Source organism: Neophocaena asiaeorientalis, unplaced genomic scaffold (assembly GCF_003031525.2).
Source record: "Neophocaena asiaeorientalis asiaeorientalis breed wild unplaced genomic scaffold, Neophocaena_asiaeorientalis_V1.1 scaffold640, whole genome shotgun sequence".
Taxonomy (NCBI): domain Eukaryota; kingdom Metazoa; phylum Chordata; class Mammalia; order Artiodactyla; family Phocoenidae; genus Neophocaena; species Neophocaena asiaeorientalis.
Window position 1 is genome coordinate 267697 of NW_020173035.1, and position 27097 is coordinate 294793.

The following is a 27097-nucleotide window of genomic DNA, read 5'->3' on the forward strand; positions in this document are numbered from 1 at the left end:
AAATAACTTTTAAAAAGGTATAAATCTATAAGCATTGATACCAATCAGGACCCTGTGGGGTTCCTGGGCACAAAGGCTTTCTGTGTCCCCCATTTCTTGATTACTGGAAATAGGTTTCATTCAGCCTCCATGACCCTCCCTGAGTTCCAACAAATAGATGCTAATTAGGGAAGGGAAGGGAGCAGAGACAAGGGAGGAACAGTCAAAAGAAACAACAGTGCAGCCTTGGGGCAGGGTCCTGGTCGGGTTTCCCCCCCTCCCCCTGACAAGGGATATACAGAACAATATCTTTGAGCTATTTTGCAGATACTTCTCCCCAACAGCTGGGAGAAGTTAAAGGTATGGTGCCCACAAACATGTATTTTTCTATATAAACTTTAGGATCAGCTTATCTAAGTCCAGAAAAAAATATTACTTATATAGGAATGTCATTTAATTTATTCATTAACTTAAAAACAATAGATACTTTTATGATGTTAAGTCATGCTTTTAGGAACAAAGTAGGTCTTTCCCTTTAATTTTCTTTCGTGTCTTCCAGGAGAGTTTTAAATATAGATTTTGAAAATTTCTTATTAAATTTGTTTCTTGTCTCTAGTGTTGTAAATGGGTATGTCTGATCCATAAAATCTTCCAGCTCGTTACCATGAAGTCTACTGATTTTGCATGTAAATTTTATATTCTGCTAACTTACTGAATTATTTTACTGTTTGTATTGGTGTTTGGGTTTGTTAATGTTATTGTTTCTTTGTGGCTTTTTGGGTAAACAGTCATATCTGCAAATTGGGACACTGCTACCTCTTCTTTCAACTGATCTGCCTTGAATTGGTTTATTTCATCTGGTTGTGATGGCTAATACTCCCAACACAATGTTAAGCAGTAGTGAAGATAGCTGAACATTACTGTAACTTTGTCTTTGGTCAGAATTCATAGAATGTGTCCTCATTAAGTAATATGCTGACAACTGGACTAAACTGTATATACATAGTATAACATGCTAGCAAGAGTATCCAATGATTCCTTTTTACACTCAGTATTTTTATCAGGAAAGGGTATTTTACTTTATCAAATATCAGTATCTCACACTTAAATGTAAACAAAAAGTTAAGATCACTAGATAATTTGAAGAATGACTTTGAAAGTAAAAGAGTTCCTCAAAATAAAACAAACAATAAATGAACAAGAAAGCAGGACCATAGAAGATATGAACAATACAAGAAGCAGAAGAGTATTGTGGGAGAATTATATTGAAAATCTAGAGAAAGTAAAAGAGAAGTGACTCCATTTTCTGAAACAAGATCACGAGGATACAGAAAAGTAAGCAAAAAAGGAAGAATAGAATAAAATATTTTATGACATAATATGTCAAAAAAATTACCTCCCTTGAGCCTTTTCTCAGGAAGCTACCAGAGGTTATGCTCTGCTAAAAGCCAGAGAGTACACCAAGAAAGATGACGAACAGGATCTATGGCACTAGGTGTCAAACACAGAATACTAGAGAGAGGTCTTTGGAGAGTAGCTGCACATCAGGGTCAAGAACAAGCATTCTAAAAGGTGTCATGTATAACAGCAGGCTTGAGTTCTCATCTTAACTTTAACTCCTTGGGCCTCTGACAATGATAATCACACCTTGTTCTGATGCTCTCTGCTCTTCTCTGTCTCTTTTTCTTTGACTTACACTGTAAATATATTTGTTACCCAGTACTTCATTCATGGCCACATGCTTTACCTGAGGTGCCTCATCTATTTCTCTAGTCACCAATCCTAACGAAGTTTAAGCTGTGTTTTCAAACCTGATATTTTTTCCCCACACATCTCTTGTTAAATTCTTTCAATTCCCATACCCCATTAAGCAAAACATGTAACCAAAATCCATCAGCTCTCATACCCCACTTAGGAAAATAAAAGCCTGTCAGACAAATGCCAGCCTCAAGCATTCTTCTCAGAGGGATTCAATTCTTCTTGCCCTCACAAGAATATAAACGATATTATATACCACTTATTGAAAGTTTACCAGATGCCAGGTATAATTCCATGTGCTCTGCATGCAGAACTTCTTTTAATCTTTTAAATATATATTTGATGGGGAAGTTGAGGCTTAGAAAGGTTTAATAATTTACTCAAGTTTACACACACTAAGTGGTGAACTGGGAGTTAAAACTCAGGCTTCTGAATCTAGTACTTGTCCTCATACAGATTTCCTGAATGCCTCATAACCGCATTAAACCAAATATTTCAATATCTAAAACCAAAGTGATCAACAACCCTCCAAAGTGGCTCTCTTCTCCTTTTTCTCTCAGTTCCTCTCCCAATTTGTGGTATCTATATCTGCCTAGTGCCCCGAAAAAATACCTTGCACCCATCAGATTAATTCCTTGCTCCCCTTTTCCAATCACTAACTAAACCTTGTTGTTTCCATCTATCCAACCGGGTCATCCCCATTTATATCATCCAGGCGTCATATCAGGATTTTGCCATGGCTTGGTGGAAAGGTTCAGGAAGTGCTTGGAAATGTGGATCTTAAACTCAATGTTACAGATGCATAATTGGAAGTTTGCATACTCAAAAATCATTTTCTCAGTGCTTCCAAAGTGTCAAGCCCAATTTTAGGTCCTGGGTAGAGGTGATGTTTGAGGACATGAAAGAAGATGAAAGAGAAAGTGTTGACAGAAGAAAGGACTGAGATAATGGATGGTATGACCAACATTGTTTTCAAATCCTTTCTCCCTTCCTTCCTAATCGCCATTCATTCCATCCATTCAACAAATATGTATTGAGTATCACTGTACATCAGGGTGTATGCTCTAGGCTGAGTATATAGTGATGACTGAGTCAAGGTTCAGACCCTAAAGGAGTTCAGTTAATAGATGGATGTAAAATATATGTAAATAATAATTATAATGCAGTCAATAATGGTTTAACATAGTAAATGCTATGAAGAAAGAAACCAGAGGTAAATCAAAGCTGTCTCCACTGATGTATGGTCATCCACACTAGGTCACAGGAGAGGTAAAGATCAAGTTAACTCCAATGCAATTGTACTGGATTACATATACAAAGTACCACTATCATTGTGTGTATGAATGTATCTTCTCTCATTTTTTTCGGAAAATTGAGATAACTTCCTACCTTCCTCCCTCCTTTCTCTTTCTCTTCCTTCCCTTTCCTTTCCTTTCTCCCCCCCCTCCCTCCCTCCTTCCCTCCCTTCCTTCTTTCCTCCCTTCCTTCCTTCCAACCTTGACGTAACTTTCAGGAGCTGAAAATACTCTTTCCATGAAAACATACTAAAACTAAAATTCTTTTTCATGATTTCTCATGGGAAATTTACCTGTATTTTCCCACCAAACCCTCTCCTTCAATAGTCTTTTTTTATCCTAGTAAACAGCCATCCGACCCTTCCTTACGTTCAGGCTAAAATTGTTTTTCTCCACTCTCTCAATCTTCATATCTAGTCCATCAGCAAATCCTGTTATCTGTACTTTCAAAATGTATCCAAACTATGGTCATTTCTCCCCAGGTCCATGGCTACCAACCAAGTCCTAGCTCCACACACACACCCAACCTGGATTATTACACTAGCCTCTAGTTCACCTCTCACTTCTACCTATACATCCTACAGTATAACTTACCTTGCTTCTAGCCACTGCTTAAAATTCTCAGCCTCCTAATCTACCATAATGTAGAAGCCAATGCCTTCACAATGGTCAATTAGGCCCTACCTGATTTATCCCCCTAATACCACTTCAGCTCACAGCACTCTCCCCTAGTCACTCTACTCCAGCCACCCTGCTGCCCCTCGAACACACACACATTCCCTCCCTCCTCAGGACTTTTATACATGTTCTTCCTTCCGCCTGGAACTTTCTTCTCCATGACATCTGAATGATGCATTCTCTTCCTTCCTTCCAGTTTCTTATATGTCTCTTCAGAGAGGTCTTCCCAGGATCCACTATGGAAAATAGCAACCCACCCTATTCTTAGCCTTTCCTCATCCTGCTTTATTTTTCCTTTTAGTACCAATCACCATCCAAAATTCTATATTCCAGGTATATAGAGAGAAAACAAGTTGACAAATAAATACAGAGAATGTCAAATAGTTTGCTAAATGTTTCCTTGTTTAGTTTAGCTCATCTGGTTCATAGAGCCCTATAACTAAAGGGACTTTTTCTCTTTAATGCTGTGTTCAAAAACCTAGAGCACCTGACATGTCATACGTGCTCAATAAATAATAAGTTAATGAATGTAGACTTTATGTGTATTTCTATAAAAATATGTTTTCTTAAATATAAATTATTATTTATGAAGGATACAAGCTTAATGCAGAGGCATAATATTCAAAATATTTATTCTCTGACTGACATAATAGTTGCAGATAATTTTAATAGCAGGACCAGTTCTTACAAAAAGTACCATCCATTGACCATGTATTTTGAAAAGACTGGTTTTCTAGGTGCCAGGTGAGCTAAATCAAAGAAGAAAACTTTTAGCAAATTCATCCATAACTCTCATTTGTTCTCATTAAATGACAACTAATATTAAACCATGGGGTGGTTTCACTCACATTTCTAATTAACGGGTCTGCTTGTCTCCATCCATCAGCTGGCCACAATTCTGGACAAGGCTGAAAGTGATCGCTTATTTACTGATCACCTATTGTCTACCTTTACTGTTACTTCTCTTTGTACATAGAATTGAGATAGTGAAATTAGGGCTTAAATTAGAATAAGATTAGGCAAAGGACTTTTTAAAACCATACTCTGCCTTTTATTGTGCATGAACTTTACAAATCTGCCTCTAGCTGCATTACAAGAGAGATTTCTACAGCTGAACTTGTATCAATAAATTACTGTTAGATTTGGTCTTAACTCTTTGTGTTCTGGTTACCATGATCATAATTGGATAGAAAATTCTAGGAGGCCAAAGGAACCCAGGTAAAGTCCAAAACATCACCCCTTAATGGAGCACAGAGAAAGAGCCTCAGAATACCACTAAAATAAAATTCTTTGTAGAAGCCAAGTAATGAACAAAAGAGAGATCGTAAGACACTGTATATCCATTGGAAACTTTATATTAGTAAGAAAAACATATTGTTGCCCATGAAATAATTGCAGTGAAAGAAAATGAGGAGATACAGTTGACAGTATGCCTGGATAGCCTATTTTTTTCCAGAACATTGAGCTCAATTATATTAATTGCTTTCCTTATCACCTACCTGCTTACAGAACATAGTTTTTAAAAAAAATATTCTATCTATCTACCTGTCTCAGATATCTATGCCAATCAGATATATATTTTTGAGACTTGTAACATAAAAAGAGTATTATAAGACTAAATACAGGTAATATACATATATATACAATATATATAAAATATCTGATTAGTAGGTTTTGAGTCTTTTAATACCAGCCCAATTCTATTATTGAATAAAGATCCCTCAAGATAGACCACAACTTAAATCAAGTATAGTGATTCTCAACTGGAGAAGGAGAAAGATCATTCCCCCTTGAGGATTCATCAAAATCCTAGATGAGGTTTCCTTAAACATTCCCTACTACGGACCCTATTAAATTACTGATATTCTATAGCGGTTGTTCCCAGAGTTGTGGTCCCTGTACCAGTAGCATTAGCACGTCTCCTTAGTGTCATGTTCAAAAACCTAGAGCACCTGATATATAATATATCTCAATAAACAATAAGTTGGTGAATGTAGACTATGTGTGTGTAGTGTAAGCACCTGAAAATTAGTTTTTTTCATCATAATGTAAGTGCCTGACATTAAGCTTTTAATTGCCAAGGGATCCACTTCAAAGACATCATCTGGAATAAGCACATTACCAGCTACATAACTAGATAAAGAGCCAGGCTGCCTCATCCATGCAAGTTCCACCTTTTAGAAAGCCCTGGTTGAGTTAGATAACTGACAGTTTGATTGACAGGATGCTTTTCTCTTCCAGCGCTTTAATTCCTGCTCTTATGTTTTAAATTCACCAATAAAGAGTGAACCCACAAAACCCTAGGTATCCCCCCCCTCGACCCTAATAAAGGCAGAACCCCAGGTTCTCCCTCTCTCTACCTGTGATGTCACTGCGTGGTCCCAGGCATGCCTTGTAACCTCCAGGACTTCTGAACAATAAACCTTGTTTTTTTTCAAAGTTCCCTGATGGTTGTTGCTGAGATGCCTCTTGAAATCATAATAAAGAACCACAAGAGCCAGTCCAGCCACAATATTGACTCTACTCAAGGATTGTCTGTGGAGGCTCCCACAGGTGCTAAGGGACCAGGTGAGGGTCCCCAGCATTCCCAGCCAATAGCATCATTATTGATAGGTTGAGACTGACCTAAAACAGGGTATTGCTGTCAAAGCATGTTTCCTTCAATACAAATGATTGTTTATAAAGGATAGGAACGTAATACACAGATGTAATTTTAAAAATATCTATTCACTGTCTGACATAATCACTGTAGGTAATTTTAATAACAGGAACATGTTCTAACTGAGAACTTGTTAAAAAACCAAAGTTCTTGGGGCCCCCCATAGACCTACAGAATTGAAAACTCTGGTGGTGGGTTCTAGTAATCTATGTTTTAACAAGCCCTCTAGGTGATTCCGATGCAGTGCGCTGATGAGTGTGTGTGATATCGAACAACTCTACAAAAAAATGTAACCCACTTACATTTTCATTTTAGATCCAGATGTCTATTCCCTAAGTGTAAAGTCTAGGCTTCAGATTCAATTTTGCAGGAAGGATTGGTGGTGGGAGGGCAGTCTAATTGCTCTATCACTGCCTACTGTTGTAGAACTACATATTTTTCAACCAGAAGTTGAATATTAACATGATTAAACCGATACTCATTCTTGGCCCAACTGGCCCCGGCAACAATACAATTACTCAGGAATGGCATCGTGTTCTCTCTCACAGCCTGCATTCTCCACTCACACAATCTCCTTGGTCACTTGTCACCTGACAGGCCAAACTTCTTGAAGCATTCCATACTTCCACATGCAATTTTTGTTGCCTTCACCTTTCTTTAAATTGTCTTTGTGTGGACAACCTCAGATTAAATGTCACCTCTTTTCAAAAAGCTGTCCTTCTCTCCAAGCAATCAGTCATTCTTCCTTCTATGTTCCCATGGCACTTCTATTATATTAAGGGCCAAATTTCATTTTAATTATTTGTTTATATCATTGTTTCTTCCTTCAGATGATAATCTCCTAGAGAAGAAAAATCATGTTTATTGTGCCTTTTTCAGGGTACAGTAATATGCCTGCCACAGAGTTGGCACTCAATAGATATCCGTTGAATGTTGAAAGGTTATTTTAGCAACCATAATGCTCCAGTGGGACAGTACTAGAGTGCCAGCTGTTCTTCCCAAAATGAAAATAAATCACTAAAGTCAATATATGTTGTTTTGCTAGAAAGTTATATAGGGCCCTAAGACAGAATACATCACATAACTAATGCATCTGCCTATCAGCTACAGAGAATTGTTTTTTGCTAGCAACAATCATGCTCATTGGTAAATATTTACATTTGCCAGCTGCACATGCTTGCCACTGAGATCACTCCACATTACACAGGTACTGCAATTAACAATTCCATTTCTCTCATATTTCAGAACATAGAGCAAAACACGTATACCCTCTAAAACTAGCTAGAATTATTAAGAGCTCAGTAACAGTGGCTTGATAAAGAACAACGTATTTGTAAGTAAGATCTGCAATATAAACAATAAATTATTTGTCTTTCATTGAAAACAGTGAGACCTATCACAATCCAATTTTCCTTTCACTAACTGAATGATATCCTTTGTTACTTGGGTACTTTGCAAAGATTAGATTCAGGAAAACATTCAAGGGAATGGTCCTCAGTGGACTAGGCCATTAGCATAATTATCTCAATTGCAAACACAAACACATCATTCTAGAAGTCATCTTAACATCTAGTATAGATGTCAGGGAGCCCACATGCCCATAAAGCAATATTTTGTATTTCTCATCAAAGTATTTTAAATGAATATTTAAATTGTCTCTTACACAGAATAATTTGCTTATGACTGGTGGAAATAAAATTAATATTAATAAATAACAGTGTTCACAACTTACATGATGATACTGAAAATTAGATTACGTCACTCACCAAAATCTAGAATGTAAAAGTATTAACATTTAATGTATTAAAAATCGTTCGGAAAGAATTAAAAGTCTTCCTCAACAATGGTTGAGTTTTAGGGTTATTAAACATTCAAAGGTAGGTTAAAGTCTCTGTTGGTGTTGCAAACATTAAATATCTTCTGTTCTAAAGTTTTCAATGAACTCAAAATCCTTCTTCACTTCTCATAAAACCTATCAATTGTGTGATGTGTCCCAAGAAAAATGCAGCATTTTGTAGGTGGAACAGTTGTCACAACAGCAACAGATATGGAAATGTCATGGGGTTTAGACTCCAGTTTCCTGGGTTCCAGCTTCATCTCTTCCATTTACCTTGAGCAAGCCACCTAAATTTCATTTAGCTCATCCTGAATACTTATCTTATGAGGTCAGTGCAGCAACTAACCATAAAAGCATAACTCAATATCGTTATTAATGTGAGGATATACAGGAACAAAAAGTTCCTAATCTTCACTGTTTCCGAAATGAGGATTTCTGTAGTTTCCTGTACCAATGTTCATCTCTCCAAAACAACTGTAGCAAATAATTCAAGTGTTACCAAAGCCTTATATAGGCTTATTATCATGATCCAGAGACCTAGCTCACTGCCTTTCATCCCCCTAGTGACCTAATTCTTTCTGATACCAAATAGTAGGGAGAAACAGGAAGCCAGGGACATAGCTGTCTGGGTCTGTTTATATCTATGGTGAACCTTCCATGACACAACAGCTCTGCTCTATTACTGATACTCAGGCACCTTGTATGGTGGTTATACATAAATTTGTTAGTTACATATACATTTAGAACTGACACAGGGGAAAGGTACATACATATTGTTACCTCTTGCACTGAAACAATGTTTTGCTCCTATGTTCCAATATCTTCCATTTATATAATGAAACTGTTCATTTAACTTTAAACATATGACATGCTTTCTGTGTATGCCTGCGTGTTTGTGTGCACGTGCGTGTGCGTGTGTGTGTGTGTGTGTACTGAGAGCATGGATTGGCATAGAGTGTGGCAAGATAACGAAATATAAATACATGTTCTCCTAAGTCTCTATGGTACAGAGCTGTGTAAAGAAGCCTTGTTTACTGACTCACAATTTTAGTGTTAATCTGTATTATACTGTGCTCATTATGCTGGCTAGAACATAAATTATGGCGAATTCTTGGCAAAAGTATGTTACTTCAGCAGTTAATTCCGTCTCATGTTATTGTTATTGTGAGAGGGTATGCCCAGTCTTTTAGGTATGGGCATATACTGGGTTGGCCAAAAAGTTCATTCAGTTAATGAATATGTCATTCAATAAAGTTCTTGGTGAAAATGAAAAATGTCTTTTATTTTTACTTAAAACCCAACGAACTTTCTGGCCAACCCAATAGATTGCTGCAACGAAGACATAACATGTGTATCAGTGAAGACATTATCATATCATGAGCCCTTGAAAAGTTCACAGACAAAACCAATTACACATTTCCACTTCATCTAAGTCAAATATAAAGTTGTCTACCACTTTTGGAAGAATTAGAGAAAGTGAAGTTAGAGGATGGAAATAAAGTTAATCACTAAATCCAGAGTAGGATCAAAACCATCACATAACTCATTGGGAGACAGTTTAAATCTTTCAATTGATCTAGTAGTAAATATTTTTTCCCACAAATGGCTTTTTCTCTAACACAAACATCAAGCAGGTTTTATGACAAAACTATTGTTGGTCATGATTTCAAAAGTGTACTTTCCTTAAATGCTTCTTTGAATGAACCTGTGTGAATGAGCAAGATTTTTATAATGTAAATTATATTTGTGGTACAGTAAACACTAAACATTTTTTTAGGATTATAAAATAGCTATAAATTACAACAAGAGAATATTTACCTTGAATTAATCTTACCTAGCAATGGCTTTGTGTTTATATGGAGATAAATATAGCTTGCTTTTCTTTATGGAATAGATGTGATAAATCACATTCTAGTAAAATTTTTGGAATCGAAGGTTAATAGAAGACTTATTTTGAAAAACAGATACGGCCTATTTTAAAATGGTACTGGGAAAGTGAAAAATCAGTTGGATTTACCACAAAGATACATTAAGCTTCAAATGACACAAAATGATAAGGCTATATTTAATCATATTTTCTCCTTAAACTATCCCTTATGTAGCTTTACAAAATAACAAGAAACTTACTTTGCTGTATCCCGGTACTTTATAAATATTACACAAAAGTGTGTGTGTATATATGCCTCACTGATAAACCTTTTTACCTCATCATATTCATTTTTATTGTTGTGGTATGTGTTTCTCTTTGTCCAGTTTACCACAGAGACAGATGATAATTTTTCATTGCCTTTTCTCTCTTTTTTTAAAGCCATCCTCAACATCCTCTTTTTCATTCAGAACTTTCCACTTTTCTTAAATTTAGCACATATTTAATTATCTGTACTACTGAACCAAAATGTATGTATTATACAATATTTATTTAGTGCACTAGTAATGATCAATGGGGTTATAAAGAAAACACACATTCCTGACTTCAATGGGTTCCCATTTTCTCAGCCTGGAGTGTCTTGCTCTTTGATGCTCCTTCCTTTAGGGTCTCTCAATCAGTAGAACTCTCCTCGTAAAGGTTTCTGGATTCACTCTAACTCAGAGTACTGCTTTCTCTGACCACCCACAGACTACTTAGTGCTACTCCATTTAGCAATTATTCAACATCTCCCAAATATGCACGTTGCATGAGATCAGAAGATTCAACTTAAACTAACTTGGTGCCTCCTACAGGCCTTGACTTCTGCTCAATTCCATGTAGTGATGAAATAAATACACGTCAAATGACATATCTCACAGTTATGTTTATCTTTTGATATCACCAAGTGGCTTAAACTGAATCAATCAGCTTTCTCTGCTCATTATCTTCGAAAGCATCTAGATAAAATTTAGTCATGTACCTGAAGTCTTGACAAGAAAAAAATTAGGTAACATGGAAAATATATTTTTCAGGTCTCTAAATGAAAAATCAACACATATACACACATATAAATTTTATCTCTAAATATTTTCCCTCTGTCTTTATAAATATTTCTTTATATTCCTGATACCTCGGGTGTGCCTAAATATGCAACTTCGGTGTTTGAAAGAATGGTGACTCTCTTGATCCAACTGTAATAGGTTTAGGGAGAACACTTAAAAATAAATGAAATAAGTGGGAGTTGAATTGCGGCGGCGGTGGGGGAAAGTTGAGGAAAAAACAGTAAATGCACTCATGCATATGATTATTCCACAGCTTTTAAAATAGGGGTGATCATTAGGGTAAGGAAAAATTGCTCTAAGACAGTGCCCACAATGTATTCATAGAAGATAGGGTATCAAACTACTGTTTGTATATTAGCACATAAATTGTGGTAAACAACACTTGGAAATGTCCATGTATAGAGGGTGATGATCTATTTAGATCTGTGGGAATGAGAATTCACAAGTGTTTATCATGTTTACACACCTTACTAAAATAACTCATTGGTTTAATTCAAAGACAGTATTATGTTAAATTATTATTATGAAAAACTCTCTTTACAATTCTGATTTGTTGGTAGATTTCTTTGAAAGCTTTTATCTATGGTCTGCTACAAAGTTCTGAAATTAAGAAAAATTTAATGAGGCTACTAGATATAGCAGTTAAACCATATACACACAACCAATAAATCTTCTGAGAATTATGAATTCCTATCCTAAGTATTTCCGAGTTTGTTTTTCATTTATTCTTCTTCATTTGTGTTGTTATAATTTATTCTTTTTTATTAATTCTGCCCCACTTAGTTAAAAAAAGTTGAGATTTTAAAAACATGTGTTTCATTCCTATGTTTGCTTAAAGTTCTGTAATAGCACTTTATTAATTAACTCAGTAAGTAAATATAAATGAAATTTGATTAGTTAAAATTCAGTAACTTTACTTCTTGCCAATACACTAAAGAGCACCTGGCAATATTCTGCTATCAAATACCACATAGAATGAAAATACACAATAGAAGGATGAGGAAACTGACTTACAAAGCATTTGACTGATTTACCCAAATCCAAAATTATTAAATATAAATTAAGTCTCTCTAACCTTGAAATCCACATAAACCTCCTTAATATTGCACTCTTAAGGTAAGAATATTTCACTGTGTTCATATAAAAATTATCTAGAATTGTGTTATTGATCATGAATTAGTTGCATTTGCAAAATAAATAAATATTAAGAGTATGGATTGATGCTTACAGAAAAAGAGAACCAACTTATAATCTTAAATTACTTCACACATGCTCTAAGTGATAGAGGCCAAATAGCCTATCAGATTTTCTTGAACTTTGTAAACATCAAGAACGACCAAGAGAATAATCATTTTCAGAACAATAAAAATTCCTCATATCTTCTTCTAGTGCATGACATATACTAGCTACTTGATGGAAGAATGCTGTTAAAAATCCTCTGATGACTGATGTTGTTAAAGAAACTCACATTATCAAGAAGAACCAAAGATACATTTTATCAAATTAAATAATTTCTTTTTACCATGTATTCTGCTGCTTCTTCCTTAATTAAAAGTCAATATAATATTCCCAGATTTGCACAGCTAAAGTAAAAAGACTATGAGAAAAAACAATATGGGCATTTAAATTGCACAGATACACAGTTCATTTTGAAAATTCAGCATCACACATTAACAGAGGAGCAATAAAATGTCCTTACCTTAGAAAATTGTGCATTTATCCATTTTGTGAATGTTTTCTTTTGAACATCTTCTCTTTCATCTACAATGTAAAAAAATATATATATATAAAGAGCTAAAAAGCAACTCTGGATATCACTTATATTTTACAACCAAAATAACTTTCCGTTATTATGCATTTGTCTGTTATTTCTTCTGAAGAACTATGCCTGAGCTTTTCCTCCTGCCCCTCTCCCCAGTCCATGAGGAAATTATTTTCCCCTCCTTTGTAATACCTACATACTCTAACACAGGCTGCTAACATAGCCTCTTCCCATTATAGGAGAGGTTTCCTGATGATCAGGAGCATGGCTTAGTTATCTCTGTACCCCAAAAGAGCTTTGCAGAATTCATGCTTCTAAAAATTATCTCTTTTTTCCAAAGCTGGAAGTTAGTATTGAGCCAAATGGACAGGAAAATCATCAATCTTGATTTATTAAAATGCTTCTTTGATGCTGAAGCCTATCTTTAAATTACGGCAAATGCAACCATATTGGTCAATGTTGAATAAACGAGTGCATGTGAGAGAGATTTAAAATTGAGAGATTTCATATTTTATTTACATGGGTCAAAAGAACCCTTATTGAAATGCCCTCATAAAATAACCTCATTTGCTCTCATATTACTCTTCAGTAGTAAATCTCCAATGCTTCTGAAAACAGAAGATATACAGTAAACAATCACTTTCCTATGACAAATGTATCTATGCATTAAGATATCTGTTTATCTTTAAAGCATATTATTAATCCATAAGTAGATACTCTTAAGCAATATAAGAGATAACAGTGGGAAAATAATAAACCTAACACTGTTTTCTCAGATGAGAAAATGTCATCTAGCATCACAAAATACTTCTTTCTTATTTGTGTTACTCCCACAAGCTACTATGTATGGTCAAATATCAACATTATCCATACAGTATAGGATACATGATAGCTATAACATAGAAGTCTTTGTTGACAAGTGTGAATAAATAAAAATAGATACTACTAGTTTTCAAACCTAATCTAGCCTCTTTTGAATATTAGTTCCATAAATTCAAGACTATCCTTCGTATAAAGATAATAAAAAATAAACAGAAGTTCAGATGGTCAAGATTTAACCATTTTCACTGACTTGCTCTATAGGAAGACTGGTCTGTACATCTATTTCTCAATGACATACACATATATTCCTAAAAGTTAATAACCTTATTTGCAACTCCCCTTATTTTTTCTTACATGTGCATACATATCCTATCTGTCAGGCATGGGAGAGTAAACGAGTTATCTGAAAGCATTCATTCAGAGGTTTCTAAAACATACCCAATCATCTTCACCAAAAGCTGAATAGGAGGACATTTTGAAGAGATTTGTTCCAGAAGCTTTTAAATGAAAAGTGGGTAGTAAAGCAATATTTTTATTGTTTTTGATTATATGTACAAAGAACAAGTTTTAGATAGGCCTTGAAGGCAGAAGGGAAACCTTAACATTATGTGCAAAATATTATGTATCTGCTGTGTAAATGGCACTAGATGTGAGCTTCATCATATAAACACCTTCACTAAACGTCCTCTCATACCTCTTTTGCTTTCAGTGCAAGGAAAATGTGCCTTCAATGAATTACCTGCTAATGTTTTATTTTAGTATAGAAATATTTATTTTCTTTAACATGACAAATATTAATATTTTATTATAAGATATAACATTTATTATTACCTTATTCACAAAGCTGTTTTACATATATCATCTCAATCAATCCATATGTAATTTACCATTTTATACCTGAAGAAAATACAGGCTCAGAGGGAATAAAGCTGATAAGTGACAGAGATGACCTTGCTATAGATTATTTGAATCAAAGTCCACGGCTTTTCACAGTGACCAGTTTACATTGTAACTGCATAGATAATATGGAATGCTAGAAGGTGATCAGAGTCACAAAAGGTGAACATACTACCACAAATACAAAATAACCATGAATTTAGAGCCTCTATTTTGAACAACCCAGGGGGTTCCATTACACTGTAACCTATGTGAATGACATCCTGGAATTTTATAGTGCACAACCTGCATGTCTGCATGGATTTATCCAGAAGTGAAAATTGAACCTTCTTTATGATGCCGGATGATTTGTTAGTTAATATTTTATATAATAATGCTCCTATACTTGCTAATTAATATTTGGTGTTTTGCTTTTTGTCATATATTAATATGATGAAATTTTTTTTTTTTTTTTTTTTTTTTACACTGTTGCAGCCTCTCCCGCTGCGGAGCACAGGTTCCGGACGCGCAGGCTCAGCGGTCATGGCTCACGGGCCCAGCCGCTCCGCGGCATGTGGGATCCCCCCGGACCAGGGCACGAACCCGCATCCCCTGCATTGGCAGGCGGACTCCCAACCACTGCGCCACCAGGGAAGCCCCGAAAATATTTTAACATACAAAAAATCACCAGAAGTTTTGTGTCTGTACATTACAATCCCCCAAAACATGTATTTTACTTAGCCACAGTAATATTCTGCCTTTTTTTCACTTATTTTATCATAAATATCACATGCGCTGCACTTTCATTTTGTTTGGTATTAGAGATTCCATCATAATGAACATCTTTACGCATTCCTTTTCAGCTTCTGCTATGTAATAGCCTTAGAAGAAATTACTGGGTCAACGTTATGGAAACTTTTATGGCTTTTACTAAATATTGTCATATTGCTTTCCCAATGGTCATACCAATTTTTAGTGGTACCAGAAAGAACGAGGTTATGCTGTTGAGAAGAAGTTTTTTGCTTGTATTTTCAGACAAATGCTGTTTTATTAGATACAAGGAGAGAGCTGATGCTTGTTTCAATTTGAATCTGTTTGATTACTACTGAAATAGAACACAATTTATACATTTATTTATTCTGTATGTTTCTACTTTTGTCAAAATACAAAAGTAGAAACATACTTTTTACGTTTAAAAAAACATAAAAAGTTTGTATCTTCTGCTCATGTATCTTGAACACTTGATAAATTAATTGGAATGAGGTCATAAATTAGTAGTTTTTAAACATTTCAAGACATGGACTCCATCTGATCATCTGATAAAAATAATGATCATTTTCTACAGAAATAAATGCCTATACAGACATATTTACATACAGTTTTATGTATGACCTCCCTGCAAAAGATTCCTATTACCATGAAATCCAAGTTAAGAATCACTATTGTAAATTAAGCTACTTACTCATAGTCAATGAATGAATATATGTTCCCAAGTGGTCCTATTTTTTTTTCAATTTTTGTTTCATTTATACTATGCTAAAAGTTTATACTTTTATATATTTGAATCTATTTCTACTGTAACTTCTCAAATGACTTAAAATTTGATCATTTAAACATGATCAGCTATATATCCATAGTTACTCTAAAATTGATACACATAAACCTATATATATATAAATTGTTATCAAGCTTATAGAGACTATTTCAATACTTTAATAAAATATATGTTGCTGTCGACACACAGTCTATAGTAAAAAATATTAATGTGAAATCATCAACAAAGAGAATGAGAAAAGAATAAAGTGAAATCTGTTTTATTAGGAAGTGATTATCTATGAACTCCTGTTTAATCATTTCAAGAAGCACATATTCTATTTCATTTCCTCGAGGGTTTGTTTATGACTGATTTTCTTTTACTAATAAAAATATGCCTGAGTATAACAATGTGAGAAGCAAGGAAGAAAAATCTCTCTTAGATAAATTTACTTGAAAACCGTTCCCTGGAGATATCAAAGAGTGAAGAACTACTACTTCATAACTTGCAAAAAGTGAGGAACATTTTATTTTATTCTCTCTGTGGGGAACGCCGTATAAAATTCCCTTTCTGCCATACATAAAAACTGTATTTCATCTCAGAATCAATTAACCCTTTCTAATAAAGTAATTTTTTATTCAATAAATCTGGTCCTTCATATTTTCTAAGATTAGTGCAAAAACCTTTTGCCCTGTTATTAATTTTTATATTCCTGAGACCCTCAACCCCCTATAAATGTGGGATAATTAAATTGGGATATTAATGATTCACAAGAGCGAGGTACTGCACAAAAATGATATGGGCAAACTGAGAGAACATGAAATCAGGGCAATAGGCCTCAAGTTACATTGCAGGACTTATTAGAATGGTGGCCTTTATCTGTGAAATGAGGGTATTAATTGCCTTTTAACTCATGGAGCTGTTGTTAAGATGTAATGAAATCATTTATTTATGCAATAATTTATAGAACAATTGTATACAGAATGCTTAGTATATGCTCGTCACTGTACTAATTACCCAGAAGATAAACAAGACTCATCTTTACCAAAGTTCACGGTATAGTAGAAAATAGACATATCATGGGTAAATATTAAACATTTTATATAATTAAGGATACATATGTTCAAAGGGTACTATGGGAGCACAAAGAAAGGGATATGTAGCCGCATGGATGTTAGGGAAGACATTTTCTGGAAGGTGATGGCTAGGTTTAATCTAGAAAGATGAGCAAAAATAAGGAAAGAAAAAAGGTGCAAAGGGAAAGATGAATCTTTCTGAGGAGATAGCAAGAGCAAAGGCAGGGAGGTAAGAAACCAAAAGAGCATGCTCTTCATTATACACAATTCAGTTTTCTTGCACTCTAAAATGTGAAGAAGAGGACAGCATGGGATGAAATTACAAAGGGGGTTGGTAGTGAGATCACGGGAAGTCTCCGTGATATGACCCCTTATATACTATCACATAAGGCAACATGAGTGAAAGTATTTAAAAATGGGGAAAAAAACCCCCACCTAGTTCTAAGAACACCAAGAATTATCCTCATTACACAGGGCAGTTAATAACAATCTGTGCAGGAAAAAGGTTTTAAAAAATGTCATTTCGTTGGGTGCTAGTTAATATGTTAACTGAAGATTCTCATCACTTAAGTTACCCAGAAAATATGTTTAGGAGGAGAAGGAAATATTAAAGTTGAAAACAGTTTACAAATATACATAGGGAAGAAAAACGAAGGGATATGAGTTTATTTCACCTTAAAGAACAAACTATTAAGTAATGTGTAAGAGTTAATTAGGGTCAGTCCATTCTCTGCTTCCACCAAAAATGAGAAAAAAAGAAATGTGAAACACGGAAGACTAATGGTAAACATTAGATAGGATTATGTGATACTGTGGAACATTATGAAGGAAGGCTCCAAACTCAGGACATATTTAGAAAGTGGATTTACCATGTTAATAATGCTACAAAATGGCAATGCAAAGTGGAGAAGAGTAGAATGGAAAATGACATGAAAAATGCTTCCATTATATCTGAGTAATAGCTTTTGATCATAGGATTATAGAATGCTAGGGCCGAAGGTGATATTCATGATCATTTTACAATGAGGAGGTCTAAACTAATTAAATTACTGTATAAAGAAGGGAAAAACAGTGTCAAAGAGGTTTCCTCATTTCCCACTCACTGGACAGTCAGTGTAATACAGTTTTCACTGCTCATCATCCTATAAAAGTTTTTCTTAATAACATCACCTATACCCTTTCTAATTTCCAAGACAGTGACTGTCTGGGTTATAACTGTCTTTCCAGCACTAAGCATTGAAAGTGTTACACAGTAGAGCTCAATAAAGGTGTTCTTAAGTTAACGAAGACCAAATTTACTTTTCAGACCTCTTCTCATTTTTCTTCTCTGCAGATATTCATTCTGTTAACCTGTGGTAGAGAGAATAATGGTCCCCCGAAGATGTCCACATCCAATCCCCAGAATCTGTGAATAAGTTTTATTAAAACTTGTTTTAAAATAGGTTAAATTTAAATTATTTTAAAACTCTTTGTTAAGGCAAAGAGAATTACAGTTGCAGATGGAATTAGATGTGCTAATCAGCTCATTTTGGATAGGGAGATTATCCTGGGTTATCTGGGTGGGCCCATTGTAATTGCAAGTGTCCTTGAAAGGGCAAGAGGGAGGCCCAAGGGGGCGAATCAGAGAGATGGCAGAATGAGAAGGACTTGGCCCAATGTTGCTGGTTTTGAAGATGGAGGAAGAGGGCCATGAGCTAAAGAATGTGGACAGCCTCTAGAAAATGGAAAAGACAAGGAAAGAGATTCTCCCCAGGAGCCTCCAGAAGGCACACAGCTCTGCTGGCCCTTAATTTTAGCCCACTGAGGCCAATTTCAAACTTCTGACCTGAAGTTCTGAAGAACTGTTCGATTATAAATTTGTATTATTTTAAGCCACTAAATTTGTGGTGATTTTTATAGCATTAATAGGAAACTATTACATAACTTTCCTCTTTACGACTATTACTTCAAGCAAGAAATACATACTGATATCTACTAGGTGGTAGAAATTCAACTGTGTAAAAGATAAAGTTCCTACACTTTTGGCCTTATAGCACAGTGAGAGAAACATACCCTAAAATGAATAGACAGTAGATACACAGTTAAGTTCCCCAATAGAGAAAATACAGGGTTTCCTCATAAGCCTATAGGAAGGGAACTAACCTGAGAAACTCAGTGCTTCCTTGATGAAATGACACCTTAGCTGAGTTCTGAATGGTAGTCAAGAGTACAGAAGCAGACAAGGTGGAAAAGAACTCCAGACAGTAAAAAGAGCAGGTGCAACTATCAGTATGTGAGAGACAGAACATGGTCCTTTCACAGAACTAGAGATAGAGAAGGACAAAAGTGGCAGAGATGACTCTTAAAAAACAAGAAATAATCATCAGCCTAATTATAAAGAGCCTTAAACTGTAGCTAGACGGCAGTTAGAAACCAAACCAGAATTTTAATTAGGGGAGGGGCAATATAGGTTTGTTTTTAGAAATGGATTTCACAGTATGGACAATATATTGCAAGAGGTTCCTGGAAACGAGACCAATTAGCTGGTTATAACTGAAATCCATGTGAGAAGTGATGATGGTCTGTATTGGTGATGGGACTGGAGAGAGGTAAATGCAGGCAAGATGTATTTAATAGGTATTACTGATAAGAACTAACTATTAATTAGTGTGGAGGTAGCGAAATGGGGAGAGGTAGAGCCAATCATATTACTCAAATTGGAGTCTAGAGATCTCAGGAAGAAGAGCCCTGGGTCTGTATATATAGTGAGGAATGGAAAGAATTGGGAAATATTGAGTTTGGAGTGTTTTGAGACAAGAAGGATATGGGTAGTAGGTAGTTTGATACAGGAGCCTGAAGTGCAAGAGATAAATCTGAGTTGAAAATAAAATGTGGGAGTTCATATATATGGAATTTAAGGGGAAAAAAAATGTCATGAAGAACCTAGGGGTAAGACAGAAATAAAGACACAGACCTACTAGAGAATGGACTTGAGGATATGGGGAGGGGGAAGGGTAAGCTGTGACAAAGCGAGAGAGAGGCATGGACATAAATACACTACCAAATGTAAGGTAGATAGCTAGTGGGAAGCAGCCGCATAGCACAGGGAGATCAGCTCGGTGCTTTGTGACCACCTAGAGGAGTGGGATAGGGAGGGTGGGAGGGAGGGAGACGCAGAGGGAAGAGATATGGGGGCATATGTATATGTATAACTGATTCACTTTGTTATAAAGCAGAAACTAACACACCATTGTAAAGCAATTATACTCTAATAAAGATGTAAAAAAAAAATGTGGGAGTTACAAGCCAACCGGCATGTAGTAACTGAAGCCCCTATAGTAAATGATATTACTAGAAAGAGTGCACAAGCTTTCTGATCTTCTGGAATATCACTGATTCCTGGTTCTCCTTCCAACACAAGGGCTGTCTTGTAATCTGTTTCACTGATTTGTTCGCCTTTCATCCCAGAAATGTTGGCATTCTCCAAGGGTTCTAGCTATCCTTTGTATCTTCTTGCCTTGGTCTATTATGCTTATTCTTCCTAAGCAAAGAAACTTCCTCTCCCTCCCTAACCACCACTGTATGTTGACACTGAAGATACCTAAAGCTATATTTTTCATTTTGATTAATGTCCTGATCTTCACACTGACATAGCTGACTCTAGTTTATACCTCCACTTAGATGTCCTGCAGGTACCTTAACAATATCATTCATCTTCCCAAATAAATTCATGTATCCTACTCCTCCTGCCAATTAATGGCCCCGTCATCCATCTAGTAACGAAATAAGTAACTCTTGAGTTACTATGCAAGTTTGAAAAATGCTTGCCCTGAGGTTAAAAGCCAGACATAAGGGGCTTCACGATTTGACTCCAAATGCTTTTCTAAACTTAGTATCTGTCATGCCTGTTGGCACTCACACATACCCCTTACCCCTCGGTACACATACCTACCAGGTCTACCCTAGCCACACAAGCCAAATGTCTCCATGAATAAGGCACACACTTTCTCACGTGCGGTCCCTTGTTCATGCACTCACTGGAATGTGACCTGAGAACTCTCACTCTTAAGATCAAGTTCAAATGTCAAGTTCAAATGTGAACTTAAGATCAAGTTCAAATTATGTCCTTGACAGAAGTCATCAATCAATTCTTCTGATATATACACACACTTTAGCATTTTTCAAACTGTATCATTAGTATATGGGTGTGTGTGCGTGTGTGTGTATACACACACACAAATACTTTACTCTCTTCTATAAAGCACCTCACATACCACCTATCACCCCCTATATGTGACCACACTTAGATGGGAGGACTATTATTGTCTTTGTAATTCCTGGCACTCAATACGGTATCTTCAAGCACAAATACGTACTTAATAAGAATTGGTTGACTAAATCAAATGATTAATTATTCCATAATTAAATCCCACAACTAATGAGTCTCGAGCCAATGTTCTTTCCCTCCACTTTGCTCAAACTGCTCTGTTAATTATAAACTTTCTGTCTTAATCATCAATTCATTTCCAAAAAAATTCATTGCACACCCACTAGGTATAAAATCACTTTTCAATATCTTCTCTCAAAATTTGGTATTTGGATTGAAGCACTTATTTTCATCACAATGTAGAATGAATAATAGAGATAGAGAATATTTATTGCAAAAAATATGCCTTGATTTTTCTGGGTGAATTTCATTCTGGAGTATGATGAAATGGCCCTTTACTTCATCTTGACTGTTGTGGCTTCTAATACAAAGTAAGATGCTATGGATGACCTGTCTGACCCTTTACCTCTTCTGTAAATGTTACTTCTTTCTCATGTAGGTCAACCTCTTCTTATTGTAGGGAGTTGATAGATCCAGATAATAATTTGAACAGCTGTGTCAGCTCATATCACATAAAAGTTCCTTCCCATCCCCTGGCATTTAATCATAAAATTTATGCTATATTAGCAAACTGCAGTTATGGCCAGAACCTTACATAATCACACAACTGCATATTCATAAAAATAACCAGTAACACCATATATATTGAAAACCCAATGCAAGAATTGTAGAAACATGTTGATGATGGTTATAGAAGTTATCATGAAATAGGCCTAATAACAATGAGGTAGAAGTATCATATTCAAATTGAAGAGAAAATCAGAACTCCAAGAGTGTATGAAAAGGTACTAAGTGGCATGAGTTAGAAAAGGGAGTGCCATGTGGTAGGTGGTGCAAATTGTTCATTCTTGTTCCCTTCAAATTCCATGCTGACACCAAGAATATGTCTCAGCTACAGCATAGGTCAGTGGTTAAACACATTTGCTCCAGCAGCAAGTAGCCTGGCTTCAAACCCCAGCTCCACTTCTCACTAGCTGTAACCTTAGACAAGTTTCTTAACCTGTCTGTGTCTCATCACATCCATCTGTACCATGAGAATAAAAACACTGGTACAGAATTGTGAAGATGAAATGTGACAGACGTATTAATAATGAAAACTTAAAGAAAAAATACAGAGAGAAAACCTATAAAACTTTATTCCTGGTTATACCACTACTTCCTGTGGGCTATCTGTATAAATTATATTATCTTGTAAAACAGACACAATTTCTAGGTGGGAGTCACGTTAACAATTAGTAAGATTTTTATAGTATTTACAAGTGTGCAGCAATTAGAGTCTTCTTGATTTGAAAGATAAAGAAAGAATATGAAATTGTATTAGTATAAATTATACCTTCTCATGACCAGAAGAATGAAATTTGTTTAACAATAATGGGAATAATGAATAACTCTGTGGTGCATTATAATTTACAAAGTGAGTTCAAATAGCTCATCTTGTTTGAACACAAATACGTGGGTGTAGACTTTCTGTGGGTAAAAATAAGTTACTATTAATTGGTATGCAGACTTAAAATATACTTTAGTAGTGTGTCATGAAAAAGATCACTTATTTTTGTTAAAAATAATCACGGACTAATTATGGCAGAATAAATCAAAATAGATCAAGGTCTCTTATGTAATTTAGAGGTGAAATTAAATATTTGGGTACTGTGGCAGAATCACTAACTAGATACCTGCTCTCAGCCTAGTCAGTTTTAAAGTAACCTATCTACTAGAAAATTAAAAAATACACTATTCTATGGTATATATTTACCTATCTTAAAGGATTGTAAAATAGTTCTTTTCAAATAAAAAAGAAAGCAATCAGCCAAATGTGCACAACAGTCAGCTCCAAATGTCTGTATCAGTGACGTATGTTACAAACAGACAAAGGCTCAAACACAGAGTCCTTTTTTGGGTGCATTACGAAGGGATATTTAAATCACAAGGTACATCTGCTAAACTTGCACTATAAAGGTTAAGAAAATGGTAGAGTAGATATAGCTCGTGTCTCACGCTTTATTTTCTTGGCCCAACCCTGAATCTACCTGTCACTGTGAACAGATTCTGTGGATACTGAAGATTTCCCACCTCAAGCATTCGCATCTCTCTGCATCTTGGCATTAGGGCTTTTCCCCATTCTAGGAGAATTTGGTAAGCCCATCTGCAGGGCAGCGCAGAAGTGACAGAGATTTAATTCCTCCAGGTGCAATCCTCAGTAAATGAGGGACAGAAATCTATGGATAAAACCCCAGTAGACCAATTGTTGGCCATGTTCTCTCAGGTTCCTCAAGGGTTACACAGGACATTGAACTCAGAATGGCCCACAGTGGCCCCTCTACTGTCTGTTCTCCTTTCCCTCACTCACTTTGCCTATCCCTCCCTTATGATACTGGGGATCATTTCTCAAATGAACCACCTGCACTAGTACTTGTTTGAGTCAGCTTTTTGAGTAATGCAAACTAACCCATATGGGTATTGGAGCTAAATTACTTGACTTGGTTGTGTACTAGCTTCGTCTTAGGCATCTCAAGCAACACGAAGCCTCAGTTTTCTAGTCTGTTAAAAGTAAATAACCACAGTAACAAACTCTTAGCTGTTTTTTTTTTTTTTGACAAAGTATCCTGTAAAGCATTAAGTGTAGTCTCTTAAGCAAAAATATAGTATAAAATAGGAGTCAATATAATTATTATTCCTAACTATGTATTTAATTGCATTAAAAGTTTGTGAGCAGGTAGGTAGATCGGATTATTTGTTCATGATTCATTTTTCCCTTTCCCTGCTTGCCATAAATCACCCTTGGTGGATTATACTTTCCACCTCACCGATGTGGGCCTTGTCATGTGTTTTGACCTGACCAATGAAACATGGGCATACCCGACAGCATATCAGTTCTGAGCTAGGGACTAAAGAATCATGATGTATTTTCACTCCTCTTGGCAATTCTTCCCTTTGCCAATGGAAATCCTGCCTCATGTAGACTATGTTCCCAAAAGGAGATACATACATGGAACTGACGTGAATCCAATACAAAGACTGAAGCAGACACGGGAATAAGAAATAAATGTCTGTTCTTGTAAGTCACAGGGATTTAGATTTTTTTTCTTTTTACAGAGCAATATCCTAGAATAATGCTGACTAACGTAGCAGGTAAATTGTAAATGTGTCCTATAGAATAAAATACACAATAGCAGTATATATAACATCCTCATTTAAAATAGAGAGATTTGTATTCGACTGTTTAAATCTAAAGTTAATATAAACCGATGTATGGGCTTTACATCAAGTATTTAAAATTTTCTAAAAGTCTTCTATTTAGAATATATTATCTTTTCTTTCTCAGTCTTTCTCCTTACCATATCATTCACAGTTTGAACATCAATGCAAGCATGTTTTTCTTATACATGGTCAACTATTAGCATAGATTGAAATCAATCTAGAAGATGATTTATAGGGAGAGTATGTCCTAAGGAAATTCACTGGATGACTGCAACAGCAACAGTCAGTAAGAGACTGCTCAATTATACCTTGTGCCAAATACAGAAAGCACTTAAAACAGAAATAAAGAGTAATCATTCATTCCTTCTTCACCAAATGTGGAAATCTTAAGCCAGTGTTTGTGAAAGGTCAAGCCAAAAAGTATAAATAAAGGCCAACGATTTTTCTAGCACATACGAGAAATTTTGCAGTCCGGCAAAGAACATTAGAGTCTCTCTTTTAGGAAAGATTTCAGAAAATTCTTACTGATAATACAAAAGAAGTCCTTGGAGCTAATCAAAGGAGGAGACAGTTTGGAGAGTTAATCAGGTGCCAATGCTAATAGATGACCCAAGTAGCAGAACACAGAAAGTACAGTCCCACAATCAATTTTTATTCATCTCGAGGTTGCTAACACTGATGACAAGTGGTTACTGACAGCTTCTTCCAAGATTTCTAATGAAAGATTTTTCTTTCTTTTTTTCAAGTTCATTACACCACTGGATTAAAAAAATGTATTTTTTTTCTTTTCTAATATTTATGACAGGACCACACTGAGAACACTTCCCTCACTGCACAGTGCCAATGGATAAGTTTGATCTCTATGTCTCGACTTTAGTAATTTAAATAGATGTGGATTTAGGTTAGCATGTAAATTAAGTAATTGTTAAAAAGTTCCCAAACCAATGCCATTCTTTGCACTTAGGTACAATTGCGTTGAACTTGTAGAGGAAACTATAACTTAAAATTATAAAAGATTTAGAAATAGCAGTAAAAAGTTGGCTTCTTACAAAGATAGCATTTAACAAACAATAGAAGAGTTTGTGGTTTTAAAGGAAATTTTTGAGTCAAAAAAGAGTTTTCTTGATAATTTTCTTCACCTTATTTTTACAAATACTAAATTCTAGTCATTACAAAAGACTTCAGTCTAACTGGCAAATGATTTTCCCCTATGATCAGTGTATGAACAGTTTTATGTTTGTGTGTATGTGTGTGTGTGTGTGTGATTTTTCTACTCTCATATTTAGATTTGCATGAATTGCAGCAAACTGCAAACACTACTTTGTGATTAGAGAACATTAAATGATTACAAAGTAGAACCGCCAAAATATTCGAAGTTTATAAATTGAGTACATCATAATTTCCCAATTTTATGATTACTTTTATTATGCTAAGTATTTACCAAACATATTATAAAGGAATAGCATTCCTGGGTTACAATAATATAGTGATTTTAGCTTTGAACCAGACTATCTCAGTTTGAATGTAGCTCTGCTACTTCTTAGGAGTGAGCCTCAGTTTCCTTGCCTGTAAATAATGATAATAATAATGCTGATGCTGCATTATAATGAGCTTTGGGTGAATGTTCCCACTTGACCCTCTGGCTCTAATACTAACTAGCTCTGCTGAGTTCAGTTAATTATTTAGTTACCTGGAACCCAATTGTCTCAACTTAAAAAGAAGACAGGAGTTTGGAAAAGATAACTCTATGTGTTTCTTTAGATCTAAAATACTATTATCTGATTTTTTAAGCTAATGTTTTTTTCCAGGAGGCAAGATAGCATCTTTACTCAGCATACATGTTCTGGAGCCATACAGCCTGGATTCAAAGTCCAGCTTTGCTACTACTAGCTGGATTTCCTTGATTTATTTATATAACTAGTCTCTTTAGCTTCCTCATCTGTAAAATAGCTATAAAAAAATAGCTTTCTCATAGTGTTTTTGTGAGGATTAAATGAGCCATTACCTTTAAAGAGCATAGGAAGTATCTGGACCAACATAAATAATCAACTTTGTTATACTTATCCTGAGAACCAAGGGCTTTTAATACAACTATGGAGTGAATTCTTAAAATTGTAAGCAAAATTTTACCAGTGTATACAAATAAGAGCCTGCAATCTTCAGCAGAGTCCCAGAGGGCTCTGTGGTTTGAAAAATGTTGGATGAAACATAAAGACAGTCTTCTGACTCTTAAGCCTATTAATGATCCATGTTTTACTTTTTTCAAGAACACATGCATTAGCAGTAA

General features: G+C 35.3%; 1 protein-coding gene across 1 annotated transcript in view; it reads right to left on the reverse strand.

The window, feature by feature from the left end:
- LOC112398091 (dystrophin-like) overlaps positions 1-27097 on the reverse strand; it is a gene marked incomplete at its 3' end in the record, with an annotated part of 381538 nt that overhangs the window by 198341 nt on the left and 156100 nt on the right. The window contains exon 2 of the mRNA XM_024742485.1: positions 12876-12937. Within this exon, the coding sequence (XP_024598253.1) occupies positions 12876-12937 (62 nt within the window). The remainder of the gene's footprint in view (positions 1-12875; positions 12938-27097) is intronic.